This window comes from Cucurbita pepo, chromosome LG01 (assembly GCF_002806865.2).
Source record: "Cucurbita pepo subsp. pepo cultivar mu-cu-16 chromosome LG01, ASM280686v2, whole genome shotgun sequence".
Taxonomy (NCBI): Eukaryota; Viridiplantae; Streptophyta; class Magnoliopsida; order Cucurbitales; family Cucurbitaceae; genus Cucurbita; species Cucurbita pepo.
In genome coordinates this window covers 8,770,681-8,793,567 of record NC_036638.1, presented here as the reverse complement: position 1 = coordinate 8,793,567, position 22,887 = coordinate 8,770,681, and the positions used below count along the sequence as shown (strand labels likewise).

Sequence of the window (22,887 nt, the reverse complement as noted above, 5' to 3'; positions counted from 1 at the left end):
TTTTTAGATATATTTTTTAAATCATAAGTCAATTTTATTTTTATTTATTTCAATTTAGGTGTGAATAGTGTTCTTCATATTTAAAATTTTCTAACAATATGCCTAATAAATTACCAATTTTATAATTATTTAATTGGTCATTGACTTTTTATTATTCTTTTAAATTTATAGATGACGATGTAAATGAAATTTGAACCCATAAATAAATTTGGTCCCATGTCATTATGAGTTCAGAAGAGTTTTGGGCGTCGAGTTTTTGGGCGAGTACTCGGCGCCGGGATAGCTGAGCTGTAAAATAAACACGTGGCGGAGTGGCCCACCACGGTGCCACACATATCTGGCAGTGACTTAATAACTGTCTTCTTCCACATCAGCTCCGTCTCCATCAAGTTCCCGCGAACAAAAGATACACGAAAAGCCTCATCTAAACGCATCCCAGCCGTCCATCTACACTACAAAAAGGTTAATGAACACGTGTCGGTAGCAGACAGGAGGACATCTTTCGTTTTGAAATATCTTGTTCTAGTGGCTGTCATCCGTCCAGTTAGGAGGCATATTCTCTCTTTAGTGATGGACACGTGTCCAGTTTAAATATATGTTCCCCAAATTGCCCCTGCCTTCATCCTCTATGGTTTAGCAGATAATGCCCCCCCCAAAAGTCCCATATTTACACCATTAGGCCCAATCATTTCCCAATTGAAACTTTTTATCTCAACTATTTAAACTGCTATTTTTATTATATAGATATAATTTAAACATTTTAATTCATTCATACGTCACACTATTCATGTAGAGCAAAATCCACTTGATTTTGCTCTTAGAATCATCTAAAAAGTCACACACTAATGAATGAACTGATGATGTGAGACACTGTTTGCACTCCAAAACATGCCTTAAACATAAATTATCCTTAGCCTTAATCTCGACCATGATGGTAGAGTAAGCATAACCTAACTTATTAAGACATATATAATTGACCAAAAAGTGTGACGTTGAAGTACATAGAAGTCTCCATGGTAGCAATAACGTTCACAAAATCTTGTCAATAGAACTACCCTTAATAATCGACTTAGATTTTTTTTCTGGCTAATCATGAATCATTGTGAAAGAAAGAGGAGGATGATGATATAAATGGGAAGGACACCATATTTGATTGGATGGGTTTGGTAGTCAAGTTTTAATGCAAATGGAAGTTACCCACACGAAAATATTTGATAATAATGATGGTGTCAAATTTAGTGAGAAATGAGGTTGCTTTGGGCGACCAGATGGGATTACAATGGCAAAATTCCCATTCACAATCCATTACAAGGTTGACCAAAATGGTTTTTCAAACTTGTTCATCATAGTTCTTCCCATTGTTTTCTGTGCTCTGTTTCTTCATTCCTTCTCATTCTCCACTTCCATGGTGGATCAAAGCAAGTCATGAAACACCACAATTTGTTCATCATTTCATATATATAACTCTTCTTTCTGTAATCCCCACTCAATTTGTGACTTTGAGATCCAAACAAAGAGTTTAAGCTTAAATCAAAGATCTATGTGCTTCATTTCACCAACCCATCATCTTGCAATATATACATATAAACACTTAAACATGAGAGCTACAAGTGGATGAAGATCAAAACCGTGTAATGAAAATGGCAGGCCAAACCCAACACTTCCTTATGGTTTTGATCCTTCTCTCTCTACTCCTCTCTGCATCAGGTACACAACCTTCAAACCTTGTTTAGTTTCATTCTCAGTTCATCTTAATAAGTTTCTATATTCACAGGAGCTGCAATTATGATCCATCTTGGTCAAGATTTTTCAGCTTCCCAAGCTGCACGTCAGGTATGTGTATATGTATTATTAAATGAAATGATTTTGAATTGATGGGTTTGTTCAATGGCAGAAGAAGCAGCCACTGCAAAAGTTATTGAATGATAGAATGGATTTCCAGTACAATGACTATCCAGTTTCTGAAGCGAATCCTTGGCACACTCCAAAGCCAACTGGGAGAGTTTGATAGAATAAATGTGTTCATCAAAATGTCTCATGTGAATTCTTAACTTAATCCAAAAGAATCAGACATCTAATCTGTTTTTGTGAATTGTTCTTGCTAAACAAGTAAAAGTATCGATGAGTGGTAATGAGGATTGAAAAAATTATAATGATATTTATAAGCATTTCACTGTACAAAAGAATGATCAGAATCTGTTGAAGGGGGGGTTTGAACAGATTCCCCATTTCTGGTAACATTATCAAAAGAGAAACTTACCCAAATCTCCCTTTCTCCTCTTCTCTCTGATCCTTCTTCATCAATCTTCTTTCCTTCATCTTCATCGTCAATTGGCATCTGATATCGACAAATAGGGCACGACCCATGTAACTCCAGCCACTTCTCAATGCAATCGCCATGGAATTTATGGGTACAGGGCATTTGTTTGGCGAGGTCACCCGCTTCAATCTCCTCTAAACAAATCACACATTCAGTAAGTTCAGAGACAGGGAGAGAGGGCATGGCTTTGATGGAGGCTTTAGAGGCAGGGGGTTGGCCTTCCTTTGGAGTGGCATGGATCACCATCAATTGAGGGGGAAAGGGATTAAAGAAGATGAATCGGTTCGGCAAAGTGGGTATTGTTTGAATTTCTGGATTTGGGGATTGAGGGTCGGCTGAACGGATGACGGAGGCGAAACCCAAGAAAAGGGGTGCGATGGGAGAGATGTCTCTGTTGATGAAAACCAGGCTTTCGAAGGCAGAAGAAAGCTCAGAAGCGACTGGGTCGGAAGCCATTAATGAGGAAACAGAGGAAAACAGAGGGAATTAGAGAGTGGAATGAGGGGAAGAGGGGAAGTGGGGAGAGGGTTTTAAGAGGAGGGGTTGAAGAAGGAAGAAGAAGGGTGGAGAAGAANTAACATTGGTGGAAATTATGACCTTAATTTAAGGTATGCTAAATTGGTAAACAACTCTATTAAGCATATCACATAATTATACAATCTATCGGACCCTACACAACCATTTCTGGAGACTTATAAAGTCATCAAATATAGCTCTAATATCATGTCAGCAATTATAGACCTCTACAATGGTATGATATTAGATACCATAGAGTCTCCTCTGAGGTTAATAAAACTCGAACAACCTTTCCTCTCCATGGCTCTGAAATTATGTTATAATCACGGACTTCAATAATGGTATAATGTTATCCACTTTGAGTTGATCATGACTTTAATTTTAGTTATAATTTAGCCTATGATACAATAATGTATACCAGTTTATAACATAATTTTTTTTTTTTTTGGTTAAAATTGAATGAATTTCATATAATGGTAATTGATTAAGGATTAAATATATTTATTATAAAAAAAAAATAAAGCTAAGTGCTTACCCAATAAAAAGAGACAATTTTGAGAAGATATTTGAGGGTTGGACTTCAAGAAAAGGAAGAGAATTTCAACGTATACGCGGAGGAGGAAACGTATTTTCTCCTGCTGTCGCGAGGAGGCCAAGTTGCCGGCGGGGAGAATTTCAACGGCACACACAGCCAAGCCACATTCATTCCGGCGGAACACTGACTAGACTGGTAGCTTCACGTAGCTTACCGATGGTTTTTCTGCATTTCACTTAGCTAAAATCTTCTCTCCCAGGTAATCAAAACTTCTGGGTTGTGGGCCTTTTTCTTTCCTTATTTCCGTTGGGTGTAGCTATTCATGAGTCTTGTTTTCAATACGGTGATTGGGTTTTGATTGCCTTTGTGTTCTGGATTGTCAACCAATTTTTCAGGGATTGCGTGCAACGTGCTCGACGAAATTCCTGACTGACGAAGACCCTGTCGTACAACATATATTGGGCATAAAAATCATTTCAAGAATGCCCTCTTTACCTCTCAATACAATAAATTTTGAAAAAGTTAATGGTGGCATGCATTTTCTAAATGTTCCTGGTCTGCTATCGAAAACTTCTACCCCCTTCTGGTTCCAGTCAAAGCCATTTAACTTTCCCAGCTTGAAACGTAGACGTAAGTGAATCAATACGTGCATTAGCTCCTAATCTGTATGATAATCTGTGGTTCTGTTCTTGGACGATGTTGGACACAAACTGGCATATTTCTATTATACAAATTACTGGAACCAGATGGATTTTGTTTTATAACGAGTTCCTGCATTCCGTGTAGATTGCGATGTGAAGCCGTTGATGATCCAAGCAAGAGGAAACTCTAAAACAGAAAGTGCAAAAGTTAGAAATAGGAGGTTCCAGAAAAAGGTATGCACAAAATACATTTATACTAACATTGGAACTCTTTTAATTTTCTCATTACATTTGATGGTTTTCAACGCCAAGCAGTATAATGGCAGTTCGACAAAACCAAGGCTTTCAGTATTCTGTTCTGATAAGCAGTTGTATGCAATGCTGGTTGACGACCAGAACAAGAAGTGCCTGTTTTATGGAAGCACCTTACAGAAATCTATGCGTCCAAGTCCCTCATGCACCACCATCGTAAGTCTTCCTCAAAAGTCCTGTTAACAAACTACTATTAAATACAAAAGGGTCTGATTTCTTTTTTGTTGTTTTGGCGATTACAGGAAGCTGCTCAGCATGTTGGTGAAGAACTTGTGAAGGCATGTGAAGACTTGAACATACATGAAATATCATCTTACGATCGAAATGGATTTGCTCGTGGAGAGAAAATGCAAGCCTTTGAAATTGCAATTTCGGGCTATGGGTTCTTGCAACGATAGATATATGCCAAGAACTAAGCCAAGTTGTAAATGTAAATGCCTGTTATAATAACAAAGTCTGCTGTGTATCTCTTGTTAAAAGCCAAGGTGTCACGCCGGTGAGTGAATTATCGTTAGGACAATAAAACTCTGAGACACTCGATAGAAATCTATCGTTGATCAAATTTAACAGAAACCATTTTCAGCGCAAACATCACTGAAATCGAATTGTGATTATGCATGATGTGGTAAAATTCAATTGATCAGCTATTGTTACTATATACTAACTGTGCAGGCTACAACGCTCATTCTAACATCTCTCTCGGTTACTTGAAATGTTCAAAATTTCAAGCAACTCTATACTAAATATTCTTCTCTACCGTAACACCTAATTATACAGCAATTGTTAAGAGGGTGTAAAATTTCTCATGTTACCTCTTCTCTTTCAGGGGATCAATCCTGGTATGGTTGTTTAGTCTATCTGGTTTGTGATCGTCAGCATGGCTACTCAATTTCCAGGCTGCTTAGAACACAAGTCATCTTAGTTATCAGGACCACAGCATCTAACACCATTTCCTTCCTGAAGTTTTTGCCACAAACAGAGCATCTCCTGAGGTCCCTGATAGTGAGCAACCACATAATTATACTTGCAGCCTTCAATATGAATTCTCTCGTCCTTCTCGTAACGAATATCAAGGCCCTCTCTCTTCATGTTTTCTATCCAGATTCCCATGGCTACATCTTCTAATTTAAACATCTGAGGATATAACATCCTGATTTAGCATATCATTTATGGAATAATACCTTCTTCGAGCAAAGAAATAACAGATACCTTTAAGCTGCCTTCTTTGTACTTTTTGGATATCGTCTTAGCTATGTCACTAGACACTACATACCCAGGACCATGGGCCCATGTTGGATAATTCTCTTCGGGCCATTCCTACAATGGAGCAATTAATGAATATAAAATGGTATAAAAGAACTTATTTGCTTTTATTAAATTGATCGAGTATGCGCTACATAGGCCAATGGAACCCAAATTCTGAGCAAGCTTGTTGAAAAATGCGAACATTATTCCACATTCGACAAACTCTTTTTTAACAGAAAAATCGGCCAAATTCAAAGTAGACAAACTCAAACGTGGGGGAACAAATGCTCGCATGTTAGCGTTTCTTTCAGGGTAGTTATTTTCATATTGCAAATCAGATATTTCAGTAAAGCAAAGGAGAGATAAGACCCATAAAAGTGAGAAAATAGAAATGAATATTTAGCCTTGGGTTATCCACGCAATGTTAGATCCTTTGCCCGTATAAGTAAAAACCAGAGATGAAAATTACCTCCGTACCAATGTACCACTTGCTATCAGGGTCTCTGTGAGGTTGAGAATCTGAGTTGATGAGTCCATAAAGCAATCCACTTTGTGCATTGATCCTGTTTAAAGAAGCTAAAACTTCATCCACTCGAACAAAGGCATCATCATCTGTCTTCATGATATACTTTGCTGAAGCAATTTCTGCCTGCCGGAATGGTGAGATTAAATCATAATGCTAAACTCACATCATTCAGTTCAAGAACGAATCTTTACCCCAAAGATGCAGATACCCAACGTTTTCCATGTAATAAGGCTGTAGTAGTCAACAAAAGGCATCATCTGTATGTCACCATATGTTCGGGCCTCATCCCACACTTCCTCATTGACTATTTGGTTCTTATGCTGTAAAACGCAAATGATGCAAACTGATTGTAAAGCACTGACATTTATTCATAATATAGGAATTTTAAGAGGTAGATGATGAAAGAAACATAAGCATGGAAGAATTTCATACGAACAACTGATGAATCATTCCGTTTCAAGTATTCTAATAATGAAATTTTGAAATAGTGTAGCCGATCTTATGAAACACCTCACTCACTTTCACTTTGTGAGCAGACTTAGAAGTGGCCATGAGGCTCAAAGATAAACATTGGAAGTAAACTATGAGGTTCATGCGAAAATAGCTTGACTATCTTATGAAACCACCAGGTTCAAAATGAATAGGTAGCCTAAAGAGGCAAAGTTCTTTTCAGTCGAAGAAGAGTATATGCGAAGCTCACCAACCCAACAAAAAAGCGGACTGCAACAGACCCTGACCGTACTTCAGGATACTGCATCCACGTTCTACGAACGGCCATTCGGTACTTAAAATTGTTTGCTGTGGAGAAAACACCAATGAAAAGATCTAATGGTCTATCCGGAGAGAGGGGAATTGATTTCAATGCTTCTATATTAACAATATGATCTGAATCCTCGGATGTGGGTAAACCACTTGCCAGGACAGAAATTAATTTCAAGTCTCCTGAAATCTTTACTTCACTGACTAGCCATGGCTCCAAAGTCTGAATAAGAAGCAAGCCAAAACAGCATAAGATTGATCGTTCAGAGATCAATGTAAAGACAATTAATACAAGAATGGGTGACATTACTTCACGGTAAGCAAAAGATGTAACATGCTTTCCATCGACTGTCGTCTGGATTCCATCTACTCCAACTCTAAGTGTAGCAGCAAATGGATGCCCAAGTTTGAAGGGGAAGTATGGTTTTGCTTTAGCTCCTTGCACCGTAGATTTTGATTTGTTGAAATTCTTGTTCAATTCAGAAAGTCGAGTTTCGACATTACCTACTATCTTGTTGCATTTTTCCAATTCATCCACTAGCATATAAAATCAACAACATTAATTTCAAAGTGAATGGAAACAATGCTCAGTTAAGGGAGGCAGAAAAATATGTGTTCATTTTAATGTTACGAAGTTAGTGGATGCTACGTTCCCAATTTCCCAGGCCATTGATAAACCAATTATGAAACACATTAGGTAGTTCGAGTGGACGTTGTACTAATTCTCCCATCAGCAAGCCATAGTACAATATTGCACATATGGCCTGTTTTGTAACAAAGTTTCAAGGTGAGATCATTTGTAAGCAAACTTGAATTGTTCATAAATAGAATCAACAGATTTCAATCGAGACTCCATATTTTAAATACAGAAAATTGACTAAATTAGTTATTTTACATTAATGGGCATGCATGGAATTATTTAAAGGAAATGTGATAGACATCTATACCTTTTCCATTGTCGTCAGACACAGAGGATGGACATCGCTCTTCTTCTCCCCAATCTTGAGAAACTGTCCAGGTGTTCTGGACAATTACAGGATCCTCAGTTAACTTATCTCCCAAAAGCCTAACATTATAATGCAAAATGATGGATGGATCAGGCTCCCCAGGCAGTGGTTCCCCTGTCAAGTCAATTTGAAAGTTACCAAGAAGACCATCTGGAATTCCAATGATTGTGATGGAAGAACCCTGAGTAAGGCCACAAGGCATTCTTAGGTTATGGCCATTGTTGTCAAGTTTCGTTGCATTCATTTTGGTCAGAAAATGAGGGCATTGCTTCTCTTTTGCACGTGCACTTTCATTTGTAGAACCAAGCCTTTCCTTTTCGATCGAAGTCTTGAGATTGTTCCATACACCTCCTGCTTCCTTGATGGCCTCTACTGCATTAGGCAACCCTCGGGTATAATTAGTAATGCTTCTTAAATGATTCCAAGTCTGAAGATATTGTCTCTCTTCATTAGTAAAATTCCCCTGAGTGAAGAGACTGGATATTATGGAGTCGGCAGTAATCACTTGATAAGCAATTTCAGGATTTTGAACTACAGATGGAACTGCAGGATTGAGCCACTGAAGAGGATCAACGGAATTGAACGAGCGAGTTGCATAATAATTTTGCCGAGTTGAACTTCTCGAGATAACATAAACCATCAACAGCAACATACAAAAGGATGCAACCAGAACCCGTCCATAACTTTTCTTCATTCCGGCGACCGAACAATTGCTAATAGGCAAAAGCTCTAAGCCCAAACTCCACCATCATAAAGCATAATCGAAACTAAAGTGGCAATAGCTTGAAACGTTGTTCCTCGAGACTAATTCTGAAAACATATTTACAGGAAAGAATTGATAATAAAGAACAGATATCTCTCGGAAAAAATGGTGGATATAGTTTAAATAAGAGTTTCGACATGCATTCATTGCAGAATATCGATTCAATACTAACTCAATGCACAAGAGTATCGGGCAGCCAATTTCTGCAAATAATGCCAACATAAATAATCCTAACTCACATCCCGCGTAAATCACAACAAAACATTTTCTCAAAAAGAAAAAAAAAAAAAAAAACGCTACACTCAAATAGAATTAGTAAGTGTACCAGAAAGGAAATGGAAGACTGAACAGAAACAACAAACAATTCATCCGCACTTCACCAGGTACAATGTCTCGAAATTTTAACAAGTATAAAACAAAAAAACAAAACAAAACAAAACGCCGCGTTGTTCGAGTAGGAAATTCCGGCGACGGAAAACACAAGGAGATCCAAAAACAATGTATCGTTCCATAGAAGAAGCACTGAGAACCTCAACAGTCAATCGGAGAAGAACGTATAAAGAAAAAGTAGAGAGGGACAGCAAGTTTACCTTGAAAATGTAAAGAGGAAAGTCCTGGCGGAGTGAAATGCAGAGAAAACAACAAATTAGAGAGGTTGAAGAAGAAGAAGAAGAAGAAGAAGAAGAAGAAAACGAGGGAGAACAGAGAAAGAAAGGGGAAGTTGCAGTGAGTAATAGATCGCTGTGGTTCCAAGCTTGGAGTCGACGTCTAAGCACAGATTATCAAACTTCAAATTTCATAAATTATTAATTTAATTTAATTTTAACAATGCAACTACCTGTCGTCAACAAATTAATTAAATAAATAAAATAGGTAACGGGACTATCTTCCGTGCTACCTGGTCGTCGCTCCTCCTTCGCGACAAGTCCAATGCCATGAAGCCGTCTTTTATAAATAATTTAAATCACCGTTGGACGTGGCCGATTCTGATTGGACATTTTTTCGAAGGAGGTTCGTTATTTATTTTCAACTCCACTTTTTAATTTCATTTACAAATTGAAAAGCTGAGTCTATGGCTGCCCTTGGACGGCAGTTCAATTTTCCAACAAAGATAGATTATTTTATTTTTTTTGGAAATAAAAAATGTTTTGTTCCTAATTTTTATTCAGCTTTTAATGAATTTATAAAGCAGTAGTAAAGATTAGTGGCAATTTTATAATTTTAAAGGAATAAAATAGTTTCTGGTGACGTTGTGATCAAACGCCTAAAACGGGTTAGGAATGTGAATTGAGTTGTATAATTGAGTGGAATTCGATTCAAATTATACTATGGACTAAAAAGAAAAACAGACACAAATTAATGTTTATATTCACGAGCTCCTCTTTATAGATATCTTATGTTAAAAGTAAACGTTCTTTATTCAATAATAGAGTAAATAAAGCAATTTTTTATGACAAATTCAATAACTCTTTTTAACCGAATGATCTACCAATAATAAAAAAAAGTGTGTGTGTTTTTTAAATTTTTATTTAGTTTAAAGATAGTAATGAAAATGTGCATTTAACAAATTATAAAAAGAGTACATGACTCATCTACCACACAAATGAGAAGGAACCAAATTGAGGATATAAGCAATAAATGACTTCTTAATATGAAAACCAATAACAACAACTTTTGTGTCAACTCTTGGATGACTCGTTTTCTTATAAGAAAATGTTTCGTTCTTTTTTTCAATTGATGCGGGGCCTCATGTTCCATCTCTCTTGGGAGTCTAGCATCCTCATTGGCACACTACCTAATGTCTTACTTTATTACCATTTGCAATAATCCAACCCCACCATAACAAATATTGTCCGCTTTGACCCGTTATATATTATTGTCAATCTCACGGTTATAAAATGTGTTTGTTAGGGAGAGATTTCTACACTGTTATAAGAAATGTTTCCTATTAATTGAGGGGAAGCAAACATTATGAGAAATAATTTTTTTTATTACAATTATTTTGATAATAATGAATAAATTAGTACATATAAGGGAAGATTGATGACGCTGAAGAAGAAAGCTGTCCAGGCTGAAATTTAGGCAAAACATTAAATTGAAACAAACTTTATGAGTCACCAATATTATATCTCCTTCTGTACTGTATCTTGAAGTTGGGTACACTGCAGTAAATAAGGACCGGTAATACATGGTAATGTATGGTCTGATTGTTATTAGAAGGAGCATAATGATTATGCCATCAAGGCAATAAATATACGGTTAAAATCACACAACTCACATACTTTATTTAGATGAAAAATAAAAGAGATAAGATCGCACAACCCATATACTTGATTTAGATAAATGACAAAAACGATAGGACGTAAGAAAATCTCCATGACAGCTACGATGTCGATGATTTCAAGTAGTTACGGATAATTTGTCTTAGAATCAACATAAGAGAATACATGTATGAAATAGCTCAAGCCCACTACTAGTAGTTTCTACATCATTGTAAGAAATGTTTCGTTTATTTTATCAATAGATGTGGGATCTCACAATCTATCCTCCGTTGGGAGCTCACTGTTACAATCCAAGCAGTGGTTGTGCCTTCAAGTAAGTCATGACTATGACTAGTTTAAGTGGGGGTGTAATAATGCACAACCTCGATATATGCATGGAAAGTTCTGATAAAATGATATGATATAAAGAAGCGGAAGAGGTTGTTGTAGATGTAATGAAAGGAAAATGTTGGGACCTCATGCATGAGGGAATACCCTTCTTTTATGATGGTACGGACGCGTACGTTACGAGGCAGGAAAATGATTTTGTCATTATTCCTAATGGGTGTCCGACAACAATAGCTCCAGAGAATGCTAGCCCAACCAAGAAAGGGGACTAGGAGGTGTGTGAATCAACTGGTGGGTCCATACTCACACATGTGGGCCGTGTATAGAACAGTAAATACACATTCAATTATCTGCTTATGATAGCCGTCTAAGAGAATATAGACTGATATGATGATTATATGTGACTCCATCTAACTCCAGTAGTGAGGTCATCTCCTAAGTATTTCTTAAAATACTCAAGCCATGTGTTACTTTGTAAAGGCAAGTCTCTCCCTTGTACGGCTAACGGTGACATTGCGACTAAGAAGACCATAGCACATGCATAGGGTAATTTGCAATTTAAATTTCGTAGAATATAGGTTAGTATGCATTTAAATTCGTAGTACATAGGTTAGTATATGGCACTTTTACTTTATTTTATTTTAATTTTTGTTATTTTATTTAAAGACCTTAAAAAAACATGTAGTCCAACTATGTTTTATGTTAAAGTTTTGAATGAATTATTTTCGTATAAAATGGTCATGATATGTATACAGTAGCGACTTTAGGTTAAACCGAAATCTATGGATGTTATTTGGGGAGAAAGAGTAGGTTGTGACTCTCACGTTGCGAGAAAAGAAGCAGCGACCCTCAAGTAGCGGCCATCCGGTCACTTGAGGGCCTAGACGAATGCCATGATGCGACCAAGGAAGATGGTGCATCATCTAACACATCACACAGATTGGGCATTGAAGAGAAGTTGAGAAGCATAAGCAAGATAATAGGAACGAGTAGGCAAGAGTGCCAAAGGTAGGCTTGTAGAAGGGCCGAGTAGGGCCCCGAGCCTTAACCTCAAAATTCGAGGTTCCGGAAGGAATTTTGGAATTTTGGCGCGATACCAGGTTTTGTGAGCATTCTTATTTCATGCCAATATAAGAATCACATGCCAAATTTCCTTCGCGAACTCTGACTTTTGAGGTTAAGGCCTAGAGCCCTATCCGACTCTTCAACAAGCCTATCTTTGTCACTCTTGCCTACTCGTTCCCCATATCTTGCTTATGTCTCGACTTCTCTTCAATGTCACTCTGTGTAGTGTGTTAGATGATGCATCATCTTCCTTAGTCGCATCATGGCACTCGTCTAGGCCCTCATGTGGCCGGATGGGCACCACTTGAAGGTCGCCGCTTTTCTTATCGCAACGTGAGAGTCACAACCTACTCTATTCATAGTTAGGTTGTGACACTCAACATACTCACTAGCACACCGCTGTTACCTAAGAAAACATAGATTTTAATCTTCTCAGGTAGGCATGATGTAAAGATGATGCAGAAATATGTTGGTAAGATGGTTATATAATTTAATTTGATCCACCATATGTTATGATCAATGCTACACCTGTTCTAATCCCTTGGGTGGATATACGATGACCATTGCAGGAAAGAAATAAAAGAAGGCAGAGCTTACTAGAGGCAAATGATTGGTGGTTTATTCATAATGAATGAAATTACAAGGCATAAAGTGATTAATTTAGAACTTGGAGAATTGAATACTTGAAGAACATTTTCCCCTGGGAAGAACAGGGCATTTAATGAACTCAGAACCAGAGGTATCCACACATAAATAAACCTGGTACAGTTGACTGTGCCCACCTGAATCCTTGTTACATTGAATCCCCGGAGTAAACCCAACCCCCTTCTGTATCGCCTCTCTGATACTCTCCAAACTGTAAAACTCGTCATTTGCTTCAATTCCTGCATCATTAAGGAGCTTCAGGAGATTGGCCTTCTCCTTCAGTTTGATAGCTGCTTCGAAGTACTCTTTCTGGTCGAGTTCAGACTCAGAGCATGTCCCATGTTTCTCCCACTCGTGTGACCAAAATCTTAACCCATCGCTGCTTGGACAGCTCAATGACGGCCAGTCCTTTTGCATGCTGCTTAATGCTTCTGAGATCTAATATGGACCAACTTGTTATTAAACAACCCATAATGTGTTGGAATGTTATAATCACCGGTAATTCGGTTACCTGGGTTCGGTCGAAAGCGCTGTTGGAATTGCAGTTGGATGGGTAGCTTCCATCTTTGTAATTAGGCCAGAGACCATGAATCCCGAAATCTGCAGATGGCCTTCCTGTTTTGGGGTAGCAGCACCGCTGTTGCTTTGAATTGCAATATGCTCCGGGCCACTGTTAAAAAAAAAAAGGTCTCGTATCAATAGAGATATTAATTGGGGTAAGAAATGAAAGATACTCACTCACACACCTGCTGTACAAAGTAGAAGAAATCGAAATCCTGAGCCAGACACAGGGGTGATAGATACTGCAACAGAAGAAGGTTGAATATGAAAATGGAGTAGCTGGGCTTCATGGTTTTTTCTTGTTGCTTGGCGTTTCAATGAACGATGAAGAACACAATCCAAGTTTATAGGCATAGGAATAGGTGTGAAAATTTGATTTTTAAAAACAAATATGGGGTTGCGTTTGCTTGTTCATTCTTTAAATCCCCGTCTTCTATGAATTTTCTTTAAGTAAGGAGATGGTAGATGGGACGGCGTGTAACACTACATTATCTAAACACCTAAACCCAATCTTGAGAAATCATTTAGGAACCAAATCGGAGCTTAATTGGTGCTCAACTCCCTCGAGTAAAGTATACCCTTTATTGACATGATTAAGTTACCTGCATGACTTTGATACCATATTAAGAATAATGACATTTCACAATAGTATGATATTGCCCACTTTGAGCACTTTGCATTTGGTTTTTCTAGAAAGTCACGTACTAATGTAAATATTATTTCTTACTTATAAATTCATGATTTTCTTTTAATTAGAGAATGTGAGACTACTCCACTGATACCTTAATCCACGACAAATAACAAATAAAATGATTGTCACTCACCAATTTGAACACTCAATACATGATTTCAATTGTTTGCAAGCAACATTCACTTCAAACGTACATTTTTTTAATGAATTTAAAATTTTTATATTTAATATTCTCGAACAATTTTATTTTTTTAAATAATTTAAATTTCTAGATGGCATGTTTTTAAATTTCTATTAATTTGGATTGATTTTTCCCAAATATATTTTTTATTTCCTTAAAAGAATTGGATTTTTCGTCTAAACTTATTTGGTAACTATTTAATACTTCTCTTAATTTTGATAAATAACCATTTAATCTCTATTATAAGATATACTATTTAAGATTTAATAAAAAAATTTATTATAAAGATTAATTTTCACGAGATTTTCTCACCCTATAGAAACAAAATTGTTACTTATTATGATTTAAAAATTAAATTGTTGGATCATCGAGTATTTTTCAATTTATAATTCAATCTTCTTAGATTTTGAGTGAAAATTATCCATAGAGATTATGAAAGTTAATCAACCTTGTCTCGTTATTGAATATGTTATGGAGTGAACCATTTTACACAGGTTTGATTTTCCTAAAACATGAACAGATCATGAAATCCCTAAAATTCGGGGAACTCCACGGAAGAATCACAGTTTCCTTCTGGGAAAACAGGGCAGTCGATGAAGTTGGAGGCTGAAGAATCAACGCAGAAGTAAACCTCATACAATTGACTGTTGCCGGACTCATCCGTGTTGCAGGTGATTCCAGGGCTCAGCTTAACTCCATCTTCAATGGCACTCTTGATCTTACTCAAACTGTAGCTACCTCCATCTGGGTTTATTCCTGCGGTTTGAAGAGCTTTGAGTATGTCGGCTTGGGTTTTAAGATTGAGAGCGGCCTTGAAATATGCATGTTGGTCTACGACGGATTCGGCGCAGGTACCGTGTTTGTTCCACTCATGCGCCCAGAATTTGGTGCTGTCGCTGCTTGGACAAGCGAGTGATGGCCAGTCCCGCTGCATGCTGTCCTCCAAATCTGACACCTATATCACATCTCCACAATGTAATGAAACAAAAACAATTGTGGAACCAGAGAAATGTAGGTATGGGATGTTAAATACCTGGGATGGATCGAAGAGGTTGGATGAGTCACAATTAGAGGGGTAAGTGCCATCGTTGTAATTGGGCCAAAGGCCGTGGATTTTGAAGTCAGGGGAGGGTTTTCCAGCCTGGGGATAGCAGCAACTTCGGCGAGTGTCGCAGTAAGAGCCAGGCCACTGCAGGAAACAGAGAAACAAAGGGGTTAAAAATTGAAACTTGGGTAATGGGTAGGGTGTTATAGTTGAATATACTTACACTTTGAACGAAGTAGAAGAAATCAAAGTCCTTGGCGGCGAGACAGAGGAGGGAAAGGCATTGGAAAATGGCGAGATTTATGAGAAGGAAGCGGGTGAAGAAAGACATGGGGATTTAGGTTGGGGGGAAGAAAGTGGTGAAGTCAGTAGTGTTTGAATTTGGAATGGGAGTTGCGATGATTTGATTGGTGATTTTATAGAGACGTATTAGGAAGGCAGAGGCCATGGATGCGGTTATGGAAGAATATCCGCTGGACAGGAACTTGATGACGTCTGTTTTGGCGCCAGTTAAGGACCTATAATCATTTTCTCCATGTCGGTGAATGTTTTGTTTTGTTCTATTTTTGTGGGTCTATTTTTAAATGTTATGACTTTGGATTCATGGATCGCATTGACCTTTTTAGTCGTCATATGAAAAATTTAGTTTGATTTACTGGTTGATATTTTTAACCAAAAAAAAAAAAATAGAATTGTTTGGAGTTTAGGGCATAGTAGTTCAAAACTTTCTGTTTGGAAACAAAACTCAGTTTGTTCTGGAATTGGCACAATATTGAGAAACCAAGTTTGGGTAAGATGACTTATAAATGTTTGATATTTAAATTTTATGAAATTTTAGTCATTAATGTGAGACCTATGCGTTAGCTAACTGCACCACCACTTCATGGATGATGATGGACATGTTGGGGAAAGAGATATGGAAAGAGATAGGAATAGATCAAAGTTGAGTGCTTATTATTGTTTTCTGACTAAATGATTAAAGAGTTAATCAATTGCTTATATAAATCTATTAACAATCTCCTATTGTCCGGGTACTTTTAATCATATCTAACTACTTTAAATCATATCTCAATTTTGAATTTTAAATACTTTAAATCATATTTCAATACTTACCTGATTTAAAATTGGAGTGATTGTCTTTTTTTTTTTCTTTTCTTTTTTCTTTTTTCTTGGGAGGTCGAATTTTCTAATTCGTTCANCTCTAGTTGTGTTACATAGACCTCTTGTAAATCTCTATTAACTGATAAACAAACCACCGCAATGGGTTGCATGTCCCATGGAAATCTCTATAAAACTGTATATGGAAATCTCCATAAAACTTTTCGTTTGGCAAGTCAATCATATCCTATGTTCCATTTTTATCAATGTACTACGTCTCTTTTACCATGGCTTTCTCGCACTCTTCTTTGAAAGAGCAAGAGCAAATCGAGGTGTCTTATCCGAAAATTCTTCCAGAGAAGAGTTGTTATAAGCGTGCCCGTACCTTCTGCAATGGTAACATTGTAAGACCTTCCTTATATTACTTTATTCATTGAACTGTCTTTGTCTTTGGAGGTGTCTTATCCGAAAATTCTTCCAGAGAAGAGTTGTTATAAGCGTGCCCGTACCTTCTGCAATGGTAACATTGTAAGACCTTCCTTATATTACTTTATTCATTGAACTGTCTTTGTCTTTGGAGGTGTCTTATCCGAAAATTCTTCCAGAGAAGAGTTGTTATAAGCGTGCCCGTACCTTCTGCAATGGTAACATTGTAAGACCTTCCTTATATTACTTTATTCATTGAACTGTCTTTGTCTTTGGAGGTGTCTTATCCGAAAATTCTTCCAGAGAAGAGTTGTTATAAGCGTGCCCGTACCTTCTGCAATGGTAACATTGTAAGACCTTCCTTATATTACTTTATTCATTAAACTGTCTTTGTTCATCATTTCTCCATCTATCCCTGTAATCACGACCACCATGGAAGCTGCGAAATCCTCCTCTTCCACGACTTCTACCTGCTAAATGAATATTTTCTCTTTCACTGCCTTCGTTGTTGGCTGTTTCTTTCACTTGTAGTGTCTTTTCTTCATTCCGATCTGGTAATCTATTGATTCTTGACTCATGAGCTTGAAGCGAGCCCATTAGTTCATCAATGGAGAGTATTGATAGATCCTTAACTTCTTCTATGACAGCCACCACATGGTCAAACTTTGGAGGTAAGCTTCTCAACACCTTTGTAACAATTGTTTCGTCTGAAATTTTCTCTCCATAAGTACGCATCTGACTGACTATTGTCATTGCTCTTAACAAAAAGTCAGCAATTGATTCGCCATTCGTCATGAGCAGAGTTTCAAAATCACGTCTTAGAAATTTCAATTTCGCTGTTATGACCTTTGAATCTTCCTGAAACTCCTTCTGTATAATTGACCATGCTTGCTTTGATGTGGTTGCTGTTGCAATTCGTGAAAAAATAGTCTCATGAACTGCTTGCTGAATAATGAATAGAGCCTTGGCATCGTTTTTCTTGATTTCTCTTAGTCTCTCCTTTTCTTCTATTGTGGGTTCTAATAGATCAACAAACCCGTGCTCCACCAAGTCCCATAGCTCTTGTGATCTGAGCAAGGTCTTCATCTTGATGCTCCACCATTCATATTTCTCACCATTAAAGATCGGTAACAGCGGTGCAAAGGAAGAAAAACCAGCTACTGACATTTTTGTTTTATGAAAAAAATAATCACTCACTCTCGTGTTGACAGGAACTTGGCTCTGATACCAAATTTGTTTGGAAAAAGATATTAAAAGAGATATGAATAGAGATACGAATAAATCAAAGATACCGTACTTTATTATTGTTTTCTGACTCGATGCTTGAAGAGTTACATCGTTCCAATATTTATAGATTTATACGCTAACCAAAAATAGTAAATTATAGAAATCTTAATAAATTCAAATCAACTAACAATTTCCTAAAATCTTGGTCATTTGAATATTTTGAATCATATCTCAACTACATTTAATCATATCTTAATTTTGAATACTTTCCATCTCTCTCAATAGACTTATTTTTTATTGTTTTATGATTGGCCACTCATCTTAAAATCTAATATCATTGGCTAAACAAATAAACAAGTATTAAAGAGGAGGAAAACCATTTAGTAACTGAGTTTTATTGTGCAAACAATTCAAGAGTAGTGGACAATCCTTGAGGTTTGAAAAGAACATCTCTTTGGTTGAAACCGACAGCATCAAGTGCACTAAATCAAAACACCAGAAGCCAAGACACTACCAAAAGAAACATAGGCCGCCATTGATCCCAACTTCTTGACCCAAACGTGGTTGGTAATATTATGAGGGCAGTAAGCACCACAAACATCTGCTTTGCTTCAAATTTTAGACTCCCAAATTTGATACCAGTTGCCAAGAAGGTGGTGCCTCCAAGCGGCACCTGTGAGAGTGACCTGGTTTTGGCTCTCCATTATCCTGTCTCCAGGAACTGCCTTCTACCTGCCGTTATTATTGTGCAAAAGTTGCAAGTAAAACTTTGAAACAAATATGAAAAGCCAGAGCTGCATAGAAAAGAATGTTACCCCTTTTTTGTATCAGCTTTATGTGAGCCTGTAAGAATATTAAAGATCACTTTTTTTTTTCCTCACCCATAATCCACCGATACTGCCACCCATTCACTTCAAAAGTTTGGTCTATTGGAATTGGTGAAGCTGATCGTATGCTAGTATGTCCGTTCAAGCTCATCACTAGTAAATATTGTCCGTTTTGTATCGCCATCAGCCTCACAGTTTTAAAATGTATGTGTCTACAAGGGAGACGTTCTCATACCTTCATAACGCTTCGTTCTCCTCTTTAACCACCGATGTGAGATCTTACAGTCCATCTCCCTTGGATGCCAAGTGTCTTTGCTGGCACACTGCCAGATGTCTATTTCTGAATCATAAGCTCACTTCTAACAAATAACAAATAGTCAATTTTGTTCTCAACCATAAACATTTCTCTAGAAGAAGCGTTTTAAAAACTTTGAGGGAAAGCCCGAAAAGAAAATTCGACAATATTTGTTAGCAGTGGGCGAGGACGTCGGGCCTCTAACGGGGTGGGTTATGAGATCTCACATCGGTGGAAGAGGAAAACCAACATTCCTTATAAATAAGGGTGTGGAAACCTCTCCTACTAAACGTGTTTTAAAAACCTTGAGCGTAAGTCCAAGAAAAACAATATTGATTAGCTGTCATGGCGTTATTGCTAAATATAAAATAAATCAACAAAGTACATCATATCTTGCAGGAGAGAAATCATTTAGGTCCGGTTTAGATTGGTGGAGAATTTAATTCAACACATTATTTTGTACGTTTATTAATTTGTGACCTGAAAGTTAACATCTTTCATAAACGCTTTACAATTTCCTTAATAGAGGAACATGTTCCTAAGATACCAACAGAAAACCCCATCACTAAAATTCCCACAATCACCACCAACTCCCATCCAAATTTACGTGCAGATTTGTTGATCTTGAGATAGCATAAACATGGGATGAGAATGCAATTGGTTACGCTTAAGAATGCGCCTGTAAATGCCATAACATACGCAAAAAAGGGAATGGACAAAGCCAGAATGAGGGTGGTGAAGAGAAGCAGAGTTCTCATGAGGATGGCCATGCTCCGAGTGGCGAACAAACGAGATGCCTCTTCTATGGCCATAGCAATTGGGTTTATGATGGCTGCATATTTGGTGATGGGATTGATGAGGGTCGTGTAAATGGCTATTTTTGTGCTGGTTTTGTGCGTTGGAAGATTTAAAGTCACTTGTGACTTTATATTTTCCCCATACATTAGGTACCCCAATATAGCCATCGAACCATAACTCATCGTGCTTGCCACAAAGCAAACCATTAGAACCTGCAATCAAAAACTACATTATCATTCTATTTCATTGAATCGATCCAATTTACACTTTGAATTTGAAAAGTCTTTACCATAAACTTTGCATGAACACTGAAATATATTTAGAATGGTACATATTTGTGTGGGTCTAGGCTAATTAAGGGGTTAATCATGGGTTTATAAGTAACCAATACCTCTCAATTAGTACATAAGCTTCCCCTCAAGGCTTTAAAACACGTATGTTAGGGAAAGGTTTCCACACTCTTATAAATCGTGGTTTGTTCTCCTCCCCAACCAATGTGGGACATCACACAGAGTCATGCCCTTAACTTAGTCATGTCAATAGAATTCTCAAATGTCGAATAAAGGGTGTATTTTTTCTAGGGCTCTGGAGAAGGAGTTGAGCCTCGATTAAGAGGAGGTTGTTCGAGGGCTCCATAGGCCTCGGGAGATGCTCTATGGTGTACTTTGTTCGAGGGAGGATTGTTGGGAGAAGAGTCCTACCTTGGGTAATTAAGGGGTTGATCATAGGTTTAAGGCCAGGAAATCAAAAGTAAAGCACAAGAGTTTATGCTCAAAGTAAACGGTATTATACTACTTATGGAGAATCGTGGTTTCTAACCGTGTAGGTAATGAATATAATAGTATAAAGGTTATGAGTTTACCTTTGGAAATTGGGTTTTATTGTTCATGGAGTTGCAAAGCATTGGAAAAACAGCATGTCCACAATAACAAAAGAGAAACAAGCTTAGAGTGGTGGGCAATCCTTGTAGTTTCAAAAGCTCATCTCTTTGGTTAAATCCAACACCATCAACAGCACCAACCCAAGCAACACACAAAACCAAAACAACAGAAGCCAAAACCCCACCAAAAGAAACATAAGCTAGCAATCCCAAACTCTTGAGGCATGTGGTTGGCAGTATCAAAACAGCAGCCAACACCATGTACATCTGCTTCCCTTCAACACTCACACTCCCAAATTTGAAACCCGAGCTTGGAAAAAGCTTCTGTAGATTATCACCTTCTAATATCAAGAACTCAACAGCCACCAAATACAACTCCATGTATACAAAAACGGACACCATTATTTTTCCTTTGAATCCAAAAGCCAACCACCCAATGTCAGGGTAAGTCCTCACGCTTGGATTTGCGTCCATACAACGCTTTAGAAGTAGACCCGTATACCAACAAACAGCTGCCACCAAGGACAGAAGGATCAAGCTAAGCCACCCTCCTTGAGAAAGCGCAAAGGGAATTGATAATATCCCCACACCTAAAAAAAAATTCAAAAGTAACAACAACATTTCTTCTTTTATAATCAAAATTCATCAATACCCAATATTAGATAGAGATTTAATTACACAAAAACCTGATAATGCATTGATTCCATTGATGCAAGTTCTTAGGAAGGTGGTGCCTTTAAGCTGAAGCTGTGTGGATGGAAGCTGGCTTTGGGTCTCCATAACTTGGCCTAAATTGGCACTACTATGAGTCCAAATATATATAAGAGAGCTCACCTGTTTAGATGTTGGCCTACTTTGATATGAATGTCTGCATATCCCTAATAATTCTAATGTTTAAATTGTGATTCAATTCCAAAAATTGTAAAGTTGATTAAAGTTGATTATTATTTATTTGTTTGGTTCGAGGCATTAGTGGAAATGGCACCGACGGCATGCCCATGACTTCATTTTATGGGTTATTTTATTTTGTTGAGAGGTTTTGTGAAACCATATTGGATAATGATGTGTTCTTACTAAAAATAAAGTATGATCAAAGAAAGTGGTGGAAATGGGGTTCGGTGGTAAATTGAAAGATGCCTCTTTTCTAGGATTGATATCACAAGAGAGGTTCTTTTGAGCGCCTAATTGTTAGTTACAAGCTTCAAAAATGAGCTTACCAGGTTGCAACTCATGCTCAATTCCCTCGCTCATGTATTTATAATATGTTATATCTTACGGTGGTTGGGGAGGAGAACGAAACACCCCTTATAAGTATATGGAAACGCGTAATGGAGAGTCCATAAAGAAAAAGCCCAACAAGTATAACTCTGAAAGACGCGTTTTAAAGTCTTGAGGGAAGCCTGAAAGAAAAAGCTCAAAGATGACAATATTTGTGGACTTGAGCCGTTATATATAATACAAAATATAATGTATTTGTTGAATTGACTTCAACAAGTATAAGTTTGTAACAATTCAAGCTCACCGCAAATAGATATTGTTTTTTTTCCTTTTTCTTTTAAGTTTTTCCTCGTGTCTATTAGGGACAGGGGTTTCCACACCCTTATAATGAATGTTTTTCTCCTCTCCAAATTTAAGATGTTAGAAAGTTTTATATTATTTTCATGTTGAATTGGTAAGTCTTCTAAAATTTTATATCGTGTTCCTGTTGAATTAGTAAGTCTTCCAAAATTTTATATCGTTTTCTAAAAGGAGATTCTAACCTTGGGAAGAAAAAGATGTAATGGTGCCATAGATATGAAAAAGCTTTAATAATTATCACTCCCAATTATTTGCATGGTTGATAATGATATAAAGCAAGTTGTCTGTCTTTTTATGTCTCGATCCAATAATAAATGACAATGAATGGATAATGTAA

At 37.2% G+C, this 22,887-nt stretch overlaps 6 protein-coding genes across 9 annotated transcripts; 1 reads left to right on the top strand and 5 right to left on the bottom strand.

Moving 5' to 3' along the window:
- Window positions 1-2,135: 2,135 nt before the first annotated feature.
- Window positions 2,136-2,886, bottom strand: LOC111806616 (E3 ubiquitin-protein ligase RING1-like). Its single transcript, XM_023691991.1, has one exon. The coding sequence runs from the start codon at window positions 2,774-2,776 to the stop codon at window positions 2,171-2,173; it is 606 nt and encodes a 201-aa protein (XP_023547759.1). The 5' UTR covers window positions 2,777-2,886; the 3' UTR covers window positions 2,136-2,170.
- A 491-nt stretch (window positions 2,887-3,377) lies between these two features.
- On the top strand, window positions 3,378-4,913 carry LOC111806273 (50S ribosomal protein L18). The gene is made up of 5 exons (XM_023691592.1): window positions 3,378-3,630; window positions 3,767-4,001; window positions 4,158-4,246; window positions 4,328-4,480; window positions 4,567-4,913. The coding sequence occupies exons 2-5, from the start codon at window positions 3,854-3,856 to the stop codon at window positions 4,720-4,722; spliced, it is 546 nt and encodes a 181-aa protein (XP_023547360.1). The 5' UTR covers window positions 3,378-3,630; window positions 3,767-3,853; the 3' UTR covers window positions 4,723-4,913.
- A 37-nt stretch (window positions 4,914-4,950) lies between these two features.
- LOC111806227 (beta-1,3-galactosyltransferase GALT1-like) lies at window positions 4,951-9,541 on the bottom strand. 4 transcript variants are annotated; one of them, XM_023691591.1, is made up of 8 exons: window positions 9,523-9,541; window positions 7,802-8,671; window positions 7,165-7,391; window positions 6,796-7,077; window positions 6,287-6,415; window positions 6,039-6,218; window positions 5,534-5,641; window positions 4,951-5,458 (listed from the first exon to the last, which is right to left on the bottom strand). In XM_023691591.1, exons 2-8 carry the CDS (start codon window positions 8,553-8,555, stop codon window positions 5,243-5,245), a joined length of 1,896 nt encoding a protein of 631 aa, XP_023547359.1. In that variant the 5' UTR covers window positions 8,556-8,671; window positions 9,523-9,541; the 3' UTR covers window positions 4,951-5,242. The 4 variants fall into 4 exon arrangements, with proteins under 4 accessions (XP_023547359.1, XP_023547356.1, XP_023547357.1 ...); XM_023691588.1 differs by lacking the exon at window positions 9,523-9,541 and adding an exon at window positions 8,950-9,516; XM_023691589.1 differs by lacking the exon at window positions 9,523-9,541 and adding an exon at window positions 9,215-9,516.
- Window positions 9,542-12,894: 3,353 nt separating this feature from the next.
- Window positions 12,895-13,875, bottom strand: LOC111807518 (ribonuclease 3-like). The gene is made up of 3 exons (XM_023693268.1): window positions 13,690-13,875; window positions 13,455-13,613; window positions 12,895-13,381 (listed from the first exon to the last, which is right to left on the bottom strand). Exons 1-3 carry the CDS (start codon window positions 13,792-13,794, stop codon window positions 12,959-12,961), a joined length of 687 nt encoding a protein of 228 aa, XP_023549036.1. The 5' UTR covers window positions 13,795-13,875; the 3' UTR covers window positions 12,895-12,958.
- Window positions 13,876-14,815: 940 nt separating this feature from the next.
- Window positions 14,816-15,809, bottom strand: LOC111809304 (extracellular ribonuclease LE-like). The gene is made up of 3 exons (XM_023695748.1): window positions 15,645-15,809; window positions 15,410-15,565; window positions 14,816-15,331 (listed from the first exon to the last, which is right to left on the bottom strand). Exons 1-3 carry the CDS (start codon window positions 15,750-15,752, stop codon window positions 14,909-14,911), a joined length of 687 nt encoding a protein of 228 aa, XP_023551516.1. The 5' UTR covers window positions 15,753-15,809; the 3' UTR covers window positions 14,816-14,908.
- Window positions 15,810-19,748: 3,939 nt separating this feature from the next.
- LOC111777257 (amino acid transporter AVT1I-like) lies at window positions 19,749-21,752 on the bottom strand. Its single transcript, XM_023656784.1, has 3 exons — window positions 21,659-21,752; window positions 20,955-21,562; window positions 19,749-20,304 (listed from the first exon to the last, which is right to left on the bottom strand). Exons 1-3 carry the CDS (start codon window positions 21,750-21,752, stop codon window positions 19,792-19,794), a joined length of 1,215 nt encoding a protein of 404 aa, XP_023512552.1. The 3' UTR covers window positions 19,749-19,791.
- Window positions 21,753-22,887: the final 1,135 nt, after the last annotated feature.

What these genes read in the sequence shown, in the direction of transcription:
- LOC111806616 (XM_023691991.1), bottom strand. Translation starts at nt 2,776, where the DNA reads ATGGCTTCCGACCCAGTCGCTTCTGAGCTTTCTTCTGCCTTCGAAAGC.
- LOC111806273 (XM_023691592.1), top strand. Translation starts at nt 3,854, where the DNA reads ATGCCCTCTTTACCTCTCAATACAATAAATTTTGAAAAAGTTAATGGT. An exon ending in TCCCAGCTTGAAACGTAGAC is followed by an intron (nt 4,002 to 4,157) that starts GTAAGTGAATCA and finishes CATTCCGTGTAG; the next exon opens with ATTGCGATGTGAAGCCGTTG. An exon ending in ATAGGAGGTTCCAGAAAAAG is followed by an intron (nt 4,247 to 4,327) that starts GTATGCACAAAA and finishes AACGCCAAGCAG; the next exon opens with TATAATGGCAGTTCGACAAA.
- LOC111806227 (XM_023691591.1), bottom strand. Translation starts at nt 8,555, where the DNA reads ATGAAGAAAAGTTATGGACGGGTTCTGGTTGCATCCTTTTGTATGTTG. An exon ending in GTCTGACGACAATGGAAAAG is followed by an intron (nt 7,392 to 7,801) that starts GTATAGATGTCT and finishes TTTATATGCTAG; the next exon opens with TGGATGAATTGGAAAAATGC. An exon ending in CATCTTTTGCTTACCGTGAA is followed by an intron (nt 7,078 to 7,164) that starts GTAATGTCACCC and finishes CTTCTTATTCAG; the next exon opens with ACTTTGGAGCCATGGCTAGT.
- LOC111807518 (XM_023693268.1), bottom strand. Translation starts at nt 13,794, where the DNA reads ATGAAGCCCAGCTACTCCATTTTCATATTCAACCTTCTTCTGTTGCAG. An exon ending in TCTTCTACTTTGTACAGCAG is followed by an intron (nt 13,614 to 13,689) that starts GTGTGTGAGTGA and finishes TTTTTTTAACAG; the next exon opens with TGGCCCGGAGCATATTGCAA. An exon ending in GCGCTTTCGACCGAACCCAG is followed by an intron (nt 13,382 to 13,454) that starts GTAACCGAATTA and finishes GGTCCATATTAG; the next exon opens with ATCTCAGAAGCATTAAGCAG.
- LOC111809304 (XM_023695748.1), bottom strand. Translation starts at nt 15,752, where the DNA reads ATGTCTTTCTTCACCCGCTTCCTTCTCATAAATCTCGCCATTTTCCAA. An exon ending in TCTTCTACTTCGTTCAAAGT is followed by an intron (nt 15,566 to 15,644) that starts GTAAGTATATTC and finishes TGTTTCCTGCAG; the next exon opens with TGGCCTGGCTCTTACTGCGA. An exon ending in ACCTCTTCGATCCATCCCAG is followed by an intron (nt 15,332 to 15,409) that starts GTATTTAACATC and finishes GATGTGATATAG; the next exon opens with GTGTCAGATTTGGAGGACAG.
- LOC111777257 (XM_023656784.1), bottom strand. Translation starts at nt 21,752, where the DNA reads ATGGAGACCCAAAGCCAGCTTCCATCCACACAGCTTCAGCTTAAAGGC. An exon ending in TGGAATCAATGCATTATCAG is followed by an intron (nt 21,563 to 21,658) that starts GTTTTTGTGTAA and finishes ATTTTTTTTTAG; the next exon opens with GTGTGGGGATATTATCAATT. An exon ending in ATAAAACCCAATTTCCAAAG is followed by an intron (nt 20,305 to 20,954) that starts GTAAACTCATAA and finishes TTTTGATTGCAG; the next exon opens with GTTCTAATGGTTTGCTTTGT.